At 44.6% G+C, this 11,905-nt stretch overlaps 1 protein-coding gene across 1 annotated transcript in view; it reads left to right on the plus strand.

Moving 5' to 3' along the window:
* Positions 1-11,905, plus strand: part of LOC139767233 (chondroitin sulfate proteoglycan 4-like) — a 470,609-nt gene that overhangs the window by 435,627 nt on the left and 23,077 nt on the right. Inside the window, 8 exon segments of the mRNA XM_071696375.1 lie at positions 1,306-1,429; positions 3,139-3,389; positions 3,774-3,857; positions 4,690-4,905; positions 5,324-5,582; positions 6,272-6,361; positions 7,497-7,727; positions 9,495-9,661. Coding sequence (XP_071552476.1) covers positions 1,306-1,429; positions 3,139-3,389; positions 3,774-3,857; positions 4,690-4,905; positions 5,324-5,582; positions 6,272-6,361; positions 7,497-7,727; positions 9,495-9,661 — 1,422 coding nt within the window.

Here is an 11,905-nt window from a genome sequence, read left to right on the forward strand (position 1 = left end):
GTTTCTGAAGACGTCAGCAGCCCAGACTGTTCTTCCTTTTATTCATGGCATTAATGCCACAGGGGCTAGAACACGGACGTGTGCGTGTACCGCTTGTCAGAGCTAAATTCATGATCGTTTCTCCATGATTTTCTTCCTTTCAACCAGTCAGGAGGTGAATGTTGTAGAGGATGTCCCTCCACATCGTCTCCTTCTTGCCCAGGAGACTCGATTGGAAGTTTGAGCCAGACGCAGTGATCTGTTTCTAACAAATTTCTAATCCTTATCATCGTTTGGGATTTATTTCTTCCCTCTGTCTCTAAGACTGAGTTTTGTGTATCCACGGTTCATTCCCTCAGTCTAGACATTGTCTTGCCGCTTACGACCACAAGAAAGGACGTAAGGCCGATGGGCCCATATAAGAAATATCCTGATCAGACCCATCCATGATCACTTATGTACTTATCAACTCTGTGTTTCAAGTTAGCCCAAATGTATTTGTACTAGTCATGTAATCCGCTAATATATAGCACAGACAATCCTGTAACAGAGCCAATGCCTGTAGCACAGACAGCTGTAGAAAAAAGCCAAAGCCTGTAGCACAGACAACCCTATAACGAAACCAAGTCCTGTAGCACAGACAACCGTATAACAAAGTCAAAGCCTGTAGCACAGACAAGATAAAATTGTAATACTTATTAGTTGTATTTTTTTTGCGTAATTTCTCGAGTCTTCTGTATCCATTCTGAGGCGTTATAATCCAACCGAGGTGTCAATAAGTCAAATCAAGAGATAACATCCACAATCCACCATCATATCCATTCCCATCCCATCACCACAACCCGCCATACATACAACCATGACTACCCTACACCGCTTCATCTTACTGATCCATTCATTCATAAGTTTTAAACTCAAGTTCAGAACAGCCGATATAGACATGGGGGTAACCCTCCCACCCTCTTGTTGTCTGTGTGTATTATGGAGACTTTGTAAAGTCTTCTAAGGGTCTTTACCCCCAACAGCCCGGGCTGGACCCAGGCTGCTGGAATGGGTCATTGGTCGATCGACCAAGCTGTTGGAAGCCGCAGCCCTCAGGTCCACACACTCACCCCACAACCTAGCTAGGTCCAATACATCCTTGAACTTCTCCTATGATGTTTGTGGTGGTAGGTATACACCCAATCTACTCCACTTGCCCCATGACGTCTCCTAATCCACCATGACTTAGTCTCCCCTTCCAATCACCTGATGACTCCACGATGCCCACCCTCCCCTGGCGTGCATCGCCTCTTGTTAACCCGAAGTTCCTGTCGTCTGTGTCAGGATCACGCTGCCTGGTAGGTTCCACGAACTCAACATCCACTACGGGGTCTTCCTCGGCGGGATGGGCGAGTTCACCGAAGTATTCCTTGGCCTCCTCGACAACTTCCGCGGCTGCATGGACCAGGTGAGTCTCCCTCCTTCCTCAGCATTTTCGAAAAGTCTCGTTCCTCAAGTTCCTTCCAGATTGCAGCTCCTGGAATTTGTCACGGTGAATCTATGCATGTGTTTGACCTTCCAGTCTTTTACTGGTTGGTTCTTTAAGCTCTACGCTTTCACTTTAAGATCCTGAGTTCCAGATTCACCTTCGTTAAGTTCTCCTAGTTCTTTATGTCAAAGTTCTGCAAGTTTAGATTAAATTTTTCTTTTCGGTTTTTGTAAGAGCTTTTTTTTGATGTCCCTTTCTTAGCTCTCGGAGTTTGTCCTATAGTTTTTTTTTTATACACAGCTGTAACATTCTCAGTACAAATTACTCTAACACAGCTGTAACATTCTCAGTACAAAGTGCTCTGTAATATATGTCCTTTATTCTCACACACATAATGGCACAAAGGACGAGTAACCGTCTTAATTTTTTTTTTCCAGCTGCTTAAATTGCCTTCATTAAATTTCACCTTTTGGTCTCCTCAGACGTATTTAATTTTTCAAAGGCATGTGTCCCACTACAGGTCATTATGGTTTCCCATCCGCTTTTTTCATAAGCTTCGTTCATGACTCGAACCATCTCCTGAGCGTCTCATTCCCCTGTGGCATACGCTCCACCTCTGCCACGCTGATGACCATGATCCACCCACACTTCGTTCTGCACTTACTGCAGTGATCCACCGCACTCCACACACACACACACACACCTAACGTGCAACGCTTTGCACTCTACGTACTCACCAATTGACTCCTCACTTGATTCAATGACTATTATGCTTCTTTTTCCTCCCTTTCTTAACGCTCATGACTTAACCAGTCTCACTGCTTGCCATATTCCCAGCGTGCCACATAACCTACCTGTCTTAAAAGCTTCCTGTTCTGCCTCAAACACTAGACTTTACACACCCGTATATCTGTCACAGTTCACTTATATCAGGCTCCCTTTCCACTACTTTACACTTCGAATATGCTATGAATAACACACTTATCGCGTCCTCCACTTACCACATTCCCTAACGTCCACATTTCCCACATGGGTTCCATCCGACCTGCCACATTTGACACGATACTCAACACCTACCACACCACACCACTTTACCACACTCCCTAGAACTCGCTCCCGGGTTGTCACGCTCCCTATCTGCAGCAGCAGCGCCACTTGCCAAACCTTCTCGCTCACTATACTCTCACTATCTGCCTCATTCCTCGTCAGCAACACTCCCCTGATTTGCCACACTTCCAGGCTATAGTGACCCTCGTCCCTAAGCCCACCACACTAGCCTCGTTGCCTCTCTCCCAGTGGCAGCACCGCCACTTTCCACACCCACCACTTGCCACACAGCCAACTTGTTAAACGTTTCCCATTCGTTATGTTCGTCATCCGAACTTACCACTGTGTGTTCTCAGTCACGAATGCACTCGCTTCCTTCAGCCATCATGTATTACAACCTGATCACTCGGAGCTGTGAGCAATCACAACCTTCCCCATGCTTCATCAGCAGTAATAACCATCCTCACCTAAAACCAGCACACCACGTACTACTATCTATAACCCTCAGTAACCACAGTCACTTACCACAACCCTTATTACCCACACCAAGCGCTAGTTACTACAACCCATGTTATCTATAACCCTCACGAGCATCGAGGAGAACAGGCCCTTCCTCACAACTTGGTTCCTCCCTTCTGCAGGTGATGTACAACGGACTCGATATCCTCCGAGAGGTGCGGGAGGACCCGAAGTCGTCCAACGTGTATGGCGTGGAGTGGGAGTGTTCCGACGAGTTCGATGCCTCTCCAGACGTGGCCATCAGCTTCGTCAAGCCGGGCGCGTACGTCGCCTTCCAGGACTCCTTCTCGAGGACCGGGGGTTCTATCAAGATGGAGATCAAGACGCAGTCAGAACACGCCCTCCTACTCTACAACACTGGTCCGCCCTCCAGGTAAGTCCAGAGACTGTGGTAGAGGTTGAATTACCTTATAAGATTTCGTGGATGTCTTCTGAGGGTGTCCGACATTCTGTCTTCGTCGACCTGATGCCTCAGGGGTTTAGAGAAGAGATGCACGTGTTATCATATCAGAATTCAGCCACATTCTTAGCCTACAGGACTAAGAATCTCTGTATGCAATCATAATCTAAAAGAAATTATTCTCTCAATGAATCACAACTTTATATCACAGGGAAATTGATAACTTCGGACGTATTTGATAAGGAAATGAATTGTCTTGACGTCACCAGAGGATGAAATTAAGGGACCTCGACCACATCCTCTTCAGGAACTCTTCAGTAATGTCTTTGGTCACTTCTCTCTCTCTCTCGCCCACAGATCAGACTTCATTGCCCTTGAGATCTACGATGGCCACCTGAAACTCGTCCTTGACAAGGGCAATGGGCCTATCGGCCTCAACAGGTACAGTGCCAGTTCATATACAAGTCAGTTCCCACTTTCTGTTACCCATTTATTGTTCCCATTTTCTGTTTTTAATTCTTTTTAATGTACGTTGGGTTTTTCTGCATATACGAACGTTTTTTTTTCATGACTGAATTGCCATTTCCCAGGTGTTGTAATGTCCATTTTCAGCTAGCGTAAAGGTTAGTATTATATTAATGTTAGGAAAGTGATTTGATATAGAAGAAAAAAAAATACTTGTTTCTTGCCATGTATGAAACTGAAGATTATCTGCTTTTCCTAGTGTTATCTTGTGTGTTTCCTTATACTCAGACGCCCTCTACAGTGTCACTAGGGCAATTTACTGACTTCCTATTAGTTCCTATATTAGTAACATATACACACGCGCTCAAATATCTCCTTTTCATTCTTTTTTCCTTTTTTTCTTCCTCCAGAACTTAATTGTTCTGCTTCCAACAGTCTGGCTGCAGCTCATTGCATCTCTCTCTCTCTCTCTCTCTCTCTCTCTCTCTCTCTCTCTCTCTCTGTAATGGTGAGCAATGCTGACCATAAGTCCCACTGGCTAGCTCGGGGTCCGGTTCGAATTCTGGGCGTGGCAGTCGGTCCTACACCCATCCCAGGTGTTCATCCTCCCCACGGGGCTGGTCGATAAATGGAATCCTGGCCTAAGCTGGTGTGTGTGTGTGTGTCTATACACAGAAGTAAAGACATGATACACATACACTTATTTAAGAGACGGGGCAACACGAGCGTAAAACTCTCTCACCCCATAAACATCCAAGTTTTAATCACCCACCTTAGCCTAACCTCTCCCCTCCTCCCTTCTCCCTAGTTCCATCTACATCAGCGACGGAGTGTGGCACAAGCTGGAAGCACACTTCAAGCCCACGTACATGGAGTTGAGTGTAGACGACCATATAGAGGATCACCCGACCCAAGTGGGTGAGAACAAGTTCTTTGACCTGTCGGGTTACCTCTTCATAGGCGGGGTGGAGGTCAACAAGCAGGCCAGAGCAGTTAGCCAAGGGGCGAAAAATGGTGGCAAAAGGTCAGTTGGTAAATTTTTTCGCTTTTTGGGTAAAGTTTTTTTCTGTTGTTTGTTGAAAATTTCTGGAAATGAGTCTTTATTGAATGTTTCATTATTATGATAATTGATATTAATGATTATATTATTGATTATGTGAATGATTATATGTTTCCCTGCATGAAGTACCATATCGACAGACAACTAATTTTTGTAACTTATTTTGAATTTGTTTTACATCGGTAGAACGTATCGTATTTTCTCATATAATTTGACAATTTCCAATTTTATCTGCTATGCTTTTAAGGGATATTATGCAAATAGCAACCAGACTTCAGACAATTGATTCCCAAGAATGTGATCTTGGCATACACTGCCCCTTCTGGTCGTGTACGTGTTACTCCTCCTTCTCTCATATTATCTCCACTTCGTCTCCTTGCAGCCTGGAGGGCTGTATCCAGAAGCTGTCTGCAGGAGAGCGGGGTCTGAGCATCCGCGATGCCCGGGTCACGCAAGGCATCAAGGCGGAGTGCCACTGGGCCTACCCGTGTCTCAAGAACCCTTGTGTGGACGGGAGCCGATGTGTCCAAGAGGGCACGGACGGCTTCAAGTGTGAGTGCGACCTGGCCCTCTGTGTCCGCCAGAACTTCACCACGGCTTACAAGGTCTTCACCAAGACGACGCTGCCCTTCGATCTCGAGGTGGGCCTCGGGCGTTGCTCGTGTGCAGCCTTAGTTCACTCGTTAGCGGCTGAGAGTGCTCGATATAGCGATATTTAGCTCCATTATAAGCTGAATGAAGTTTACATGTCGTCTGCGTGTGATTGTCGTGTGATGTTTACTGGATATTGATGACAGTTGATTTGTCAACATTTTGTTCTAAATTAATGCAATTTTTGGGTTATTCTGTTACCCTTGTTCTTCTCCTTTTTGCGTTGTTCTTCCCGCTTCACAGTCCGTTGTTCTTCCTACTTCACTGTACTTTGTCCTTCACTGTTCGTTGTTCTTCCTTCTACACTGTTCATTGTTCTTCCTCCTTCACTATTAGCTGTTCTTCCTCCTTCACTGTTCATTGTTCTTCGTCCTTTACTGTTCATTGTTCTCCTTCACTCTTCGTTGTACTTCCTCCTACACTGTTCCTTCCTTGGTCTTGAACCTCATCATTCACTGGTCCTTGAACCTCATCCTTCGCTCGTCCTTGGCCTTCCCCCTTCACTCTTCGAGGATGACCTTTAATACTATTTCCTTGGTCCTGCTACACCTCCACTGGATTTCCTTCCCTTGTACTGATCTTTGACCATCGAGGTTAACCCATGTGTCTGTGTCAACAACACCCCAGGACCTTGTCCACACTGCTCCTCGACCCTTTCACGTAGCTTCTCGTCCTCCAGGTGCTGAGTCTGACGCCCATGGAGGTGCAGGAGGGAGGACAAGCACTCATCACCTCAGAACATCTCCACCTCGTCCTCGACTATGAGAAGGTAAGAAGGGTTCATAAACCAACATCTGTCATGTTAATCTTCGAGGCCTTCATTCATATACATCCACTGCCTGGAGTGCTTATCCTCTCCTTATAATATACATTGCGCTTCTTGTCATCCTATTTTCACCATATACATTTCTGTCATGGCATATACACCCAGTACTTGAGCATATAGTTTATATATATATATATATATATATATATATATATATATATATATATATATATATATATTTCTTTCTTTTCTTTCAAACTATTCGCCATTTCCCGCGTTAGCGAGGTAGCGTTAAGAACAGAGAACTGGGCCTTTGAGGGAAATCCTCACCTGGCCCCCTTCTCTGTTCCTTCTTTTGGAAAATTAAAAAAAATAATGAGAGGGGAGGATTTCCAGCCCCCCGCTCCCTCCCCTTTTAGTCGCCTTCTACGACACGCAGGGAATACGTGGGAAGTATTCTTTCTCCCCTATCCCCAGGGATATATATATATATATATATATATATATATATATATATATATATATATATATATATATATATATATATATATATATACATGTAGAGCCTGACCTCGAGGTTTGATTCCAAAGAGGTGTTTATGGTATGGTTTGCGAGGGAAGATAATTCTATAAGCTTAGTGGATTAATTACAAGTTGTGGGAACTGGAACATACAAGCTTAGGGCATGTCCGGAAGCTTAACTTTGTTACTGCACTCTAATACGGGTCAGCTTATACCTCTGTTGCTGCACCCTAGTACAAGCCAGCTTACCTCTCTTACTGCACCCCAATACAAGCCAGCTTACCTCTCTTACTGCACCCCAATACAAGCCAGCTTACCTCTGTTACTGCACCCCAGTACAAGCCAGCTTACCTCTGTTACCACACCCCAGTACAAGCCAGCTTACCTCTGTTACCACACCCCAGTACAAGCCAGCTTACCTCTCTTACCACACCCCAGTACAAGCCAGCTTACCTCTGTTACCACACCCCAGTACAAGCCAGCTTACCTCTCTTACCACACCCCAGTACAAGCCAGCTTACCTCTCTTACCACACCCCAGTACAAGCCAGCTTACCTCTGTTACCACACCCCAGTACAAGTGACAGCTCAGCTTATCACCCATCCTCTCTCCCCAGTACGGAGTGAGGGAGTCGGGCGTGTTGTTCCACGTCATCACACGTCCCTCGCGGGGTCGCCTGGATGTGCACGTCTGGCGACGACCTGAGGAGACCATTTTCACCTTGCTTGACCTGAACAATGACCGGGTCACGTACGTCCACGACGGCTCCGAGACCACCGAGGACTCCATAGTCCTGGAACTGGAGCTGGTGACGGGGTCAGGCTACATTCTGCCCTCCTACCTGCAAGTGAGTCTCGATGTATTGCCGTGGGATGGGAGGGAAGGAGGAGGTCTAGCTGGTTTCGGGGGCTACGCTCACCTCCCCAACGTACAGGTAAGGCCTGGTATGTTTCTCTTGTATTAGGGTATCCCTGATGCATTGGGGTTACTTACCTGGGCTACGTTCAGCTTCCTTACCTGCAGGTAAGTCCTAGGTCTATCATGGTTAGATCCTGGTGTTTCTTCATCAGGTCCTTATAGTCTCCTCACCCTTACCTCCTACCTGCTCGTGGATGAGTCCAAGTACACTCGGGTGAGTAGAATTTCCTCTTAGGTGACTCATAATGCCGTTGGACGCGTCCCTTTTCTCCCGTTAAGTGGCTACGTTGCCTTCAGGAACAACTGTTACTTCAAGTTACAGTTTTTTTTCTTATTTTAGCAGCTTTCAATTTCTCGTTCTGCCATCGTTCGTCTGTGTTCTGTGGATATCTAGATTCCTGTAGGCGCGTCATGTCTTCTGCGGGTGAGTTCTTTTACACCTTCTGGAGTCTGGCTGCCTTTACAGACACCCTGCGCGTTCCAGGCGAGCAAACGCCGCTTCCAGGAGACTCCAGCTTGGCCTTCGTGTGATCCTTTCTTACCTTTAGGTGAGCTGAGAACCTGATATCTACGCCCCGCGTACCTGCAACTATATAAGTTCAGGTGAAGCTGGTTCACCTTAGTTGAGCCCAGGCGCTACCAGGTGAGTTTAAGTATCTCGAGGTGAGTCTTCATGCTTCCAGGTGAGTACAGCCACAGCTGGATGACTCAGCTCCCTCAGGGACGAGTTCTCCTGCATATAGACCAGACCAGCTGCTCTCTTGTAAGCCTCGGATCCCAAAATGCATCCCATTCTGTTGGAGTGAATCCTTTCCCTAGTCCCTTACGGGGAATCACATCCTGTCGTACTGTAGAGAATCATATCCTCTTACGGTATCCTATTACGAAGGTTGCGCTACTTCCAGCAGCAGGGAACGGAAGCCTTTGGAATGAGATGTTTTTTGACGAGACTTTACACCCTATGATATAGTATCAGGTAACTTTCGACCCTCACTGTAAGTCCTTGCAGGCAGGGTCCGGTAACACTTAAAACTATCCTATATATATGTATATATATATATATATATATATATATATATATATATATATATATATATATATATATATATATATTGTATGTGTGTGTGTTTGTAGATAGGTAGGTGTTACTTTGCTTGTGAAAAGCCACCTTTAACGGGGATGTACCGTTAGGAATACAGTTTCGTCTGAGAAATTTTCATCATAGGGGAGCCTACATTCCCCAGCTACTGGAAGTAGCGCTGCCTTAGGCTGCAGGAACCATTAGGAAGGTCTTCATAGAAATTGTTTCTGGGGTCACCTATGAATGTATAGTAGATAGATTGATAAATGATAAGATAGACAGGTAGATAGGTAGTAGGTAGACAGATAAATAAGATAGATAGGTAGTAGACAGACAGATAAATGATAAGATAGATAGGTAGAAGGTAGACAGATAAATGATAAGATAGATAGGTAGTAGACAGACAGATAAATGATAAGATAGTAGATACAGATGAATGATAAGATAGACAAGTAGATTGGAGATAGATAGATAAATGATAGGATAGACAAGTAGATTGGAGATAGATAGATAAATGATAGGATAGATAGGTACATCCTTGGACCAGTCGACCTACCATTGTCCTCCACACTGATCGCCCGTCCCTCCGTGTCTCTTCCTTTCCCACCACCACAGTCGCGCCATCGCTTCGTGTTGCCAGTGAGGGTCATCCCGAGAAACGACGCGCCGTCGCTGAAGCTGCACCAGACGAAGGTCCTCCGTCTGGCTGCGGGCACCACCAAGGCCCTCACGCCGGAGATACTGACCGTCGTGGACAGTGACAGTACCCCTGGCAATCTCAGGTGAGACGAGGTGGATCCAGGGTTCATCAAGCAGTGGGGGTGTACGAGGGGTTTTGTGGGTTATTAAGCAGTGGGGGAGTACGAGGGGTTTTGTGGGTTATTAAGCAGTTGAAAAAGCTACATTTATTCATTGTAAACACCATGCAACAAGAAAAAAAATATGGGGTGAAAAAGATATTTAACACATAGGCTCACCATTCACGTGGGCTATGTAGACACCCTTATCAAATATTATCTTAAATGCGTTACTAATATGCAGCCGATTATGGATACGATATGAAGACTTTCTTAACGTAGTGAGACGTTTATTTAACTGGCATTACGCACCAGCAGCCACAGACAACCTCAGTTGAAACCTGCCATTCATCAACGCAATACTGCTGTCCACTGTGGCATGATCATCTTCTCCCCTCCACAGAAGCCATTTACAACGCAATGTTACGTTCTTTCGCTTGCCCTCGTAAACGCGATAGTTTACCCGTCACTCATCAGCTCGCGAGGGAGTTTACACGGATGAATTGGTGACTTAAATACGAACGACCAAGTTTGGAAAAGCTTCTATTGACTTCCTGCTGATGTAGACCAGAGGCGCGAAGTTTTAAAAGCTTATCTGTGTTCGACTCGCCCTTTCGGACCGAGGGCGCTGAAGGTGAGGACCAATGCTGACGACGTTCAAGGACGGGAGATGACGTAAGGTATTTACGTTCACGACTTACGTTTGTGTGGAGCGAGGTAACCGCACCCTAGCCAGGACCTGTCAGCTCGAAGCGTCGAAAGTCTTGTCACAGAACGCACCGGGTATGGCGTCTTGCGAGCTTGGGCACAGATGATATTGTCTAGAGCAACTCTGAGGGAAGAAATACGTCTGTTTTCTTCAATCTGTTTAGTTGCTGTTCTTCTGTTGTCCTACTTTCTTCTTCTCTCTTCTTCGTTACATTTCAAGAGTCTGAACGTACAGAGCATCAGAAGGCTAAGAAGGGACATAAAAAGAAAAGAAAAAAAAAAAAAAAAATATATATATATATATATATATATATATATATATATATATATATATATATATATATATATATATATATATATATATATATATGAGCTTCTGCAGGAGGAAAGAAATATATATAATCATCAGTAAATAGATACACAGTATAAATCCACTTGGTCTTGTCCCAATTCCTTGCCTTTAAGGAAAAGTAAACACGTTGTCTGTAGTTCCTCCTTCATCAGACGATATATTTTGGTGTTCTAAAACATATGGTTTTGTTTCCTGAGGTTTCGTATTATTATTCTTGGCTTTTCGTATCTTCCAGTGAACGATGGCGATGTGGTTGACGTGTAATGTTTCACCGCAATTTGAATATATATATATATATATATATATATATATATATATATATATATATATATATATATATATATATATACCCAAGCCGGAGGCTGATGCTCATTTTTGTCGACCAACCTCTAGGGGAGGATGAACAGCTAGATTGACTGTGGACCGACTGCCGCGACCAGGATTCGAACCTACGCGGGCTTGACCTCATCTCCTGAGCGATGGTCGTCTTTGTACTCATGCATGAACATGTATAGGTTCGAATTGTGGTCATGGCTGACATGACCAGCATGTCCATCTTGCCCTCGAGAGCGGTCGATAGAATGGGTACCTGGCAAGGGGGTGTGTGTGTGTGTGTGTGTGTGTGTGTGTGTGTGTGTGTGTGTGTGTGTGTGTGTGTGTGAGTGAGTTTGTGTGTGTGTTTATGTGTACATACATACATAGGAATACAAACATGGTACACTTATATAAGGTTAAAAGACAGGGCAACACGAATTTAAAACTCTCTTTACATAAGACACAAATCGAAATCACAAATACCTCTCACAGATAAGCCTGACTTAGCTACATAAGCTCGGAGGAAACATTTCGTTTCACATGTAATTGAAGACGAGATAATTTGGCAGTAACCACGCCCTCGGGTGATGATGGGGTCATTACGTCGTATTCTTATATACGAAACATCTTAACAGGATGTGTTAGAAATCAGTCTTATGAGGAATTCCATTAATTTCCCTTAATAGCGTCATATATCATGGTAAATAGTCCCTTTATCAGCAGGCATAGTAAATTTATTCATAACAGACCATTGCACCTTTGTGAAATAGGAGGACTGATATCTTCATTAACAAGTATGGACATTAAATATCCAATCAATATTTAATAAGATTATAATCAGAGTGGAAGATTTC

Source organism: Panulirus ornatus, chromosome 59 (genome assembly GCF_036320965.1).
Source record: "Panulirus ornatus isolate Po-2019 chromosome 59, ASM3632096v1, whole genome shotgun sequence".
Lineage (NCBI taxonomy): Eukaryota > Metazoa > Arthropoda > Malacostraca > Decapoda > Palinuridae > Panulirus > Panulirus ornatus.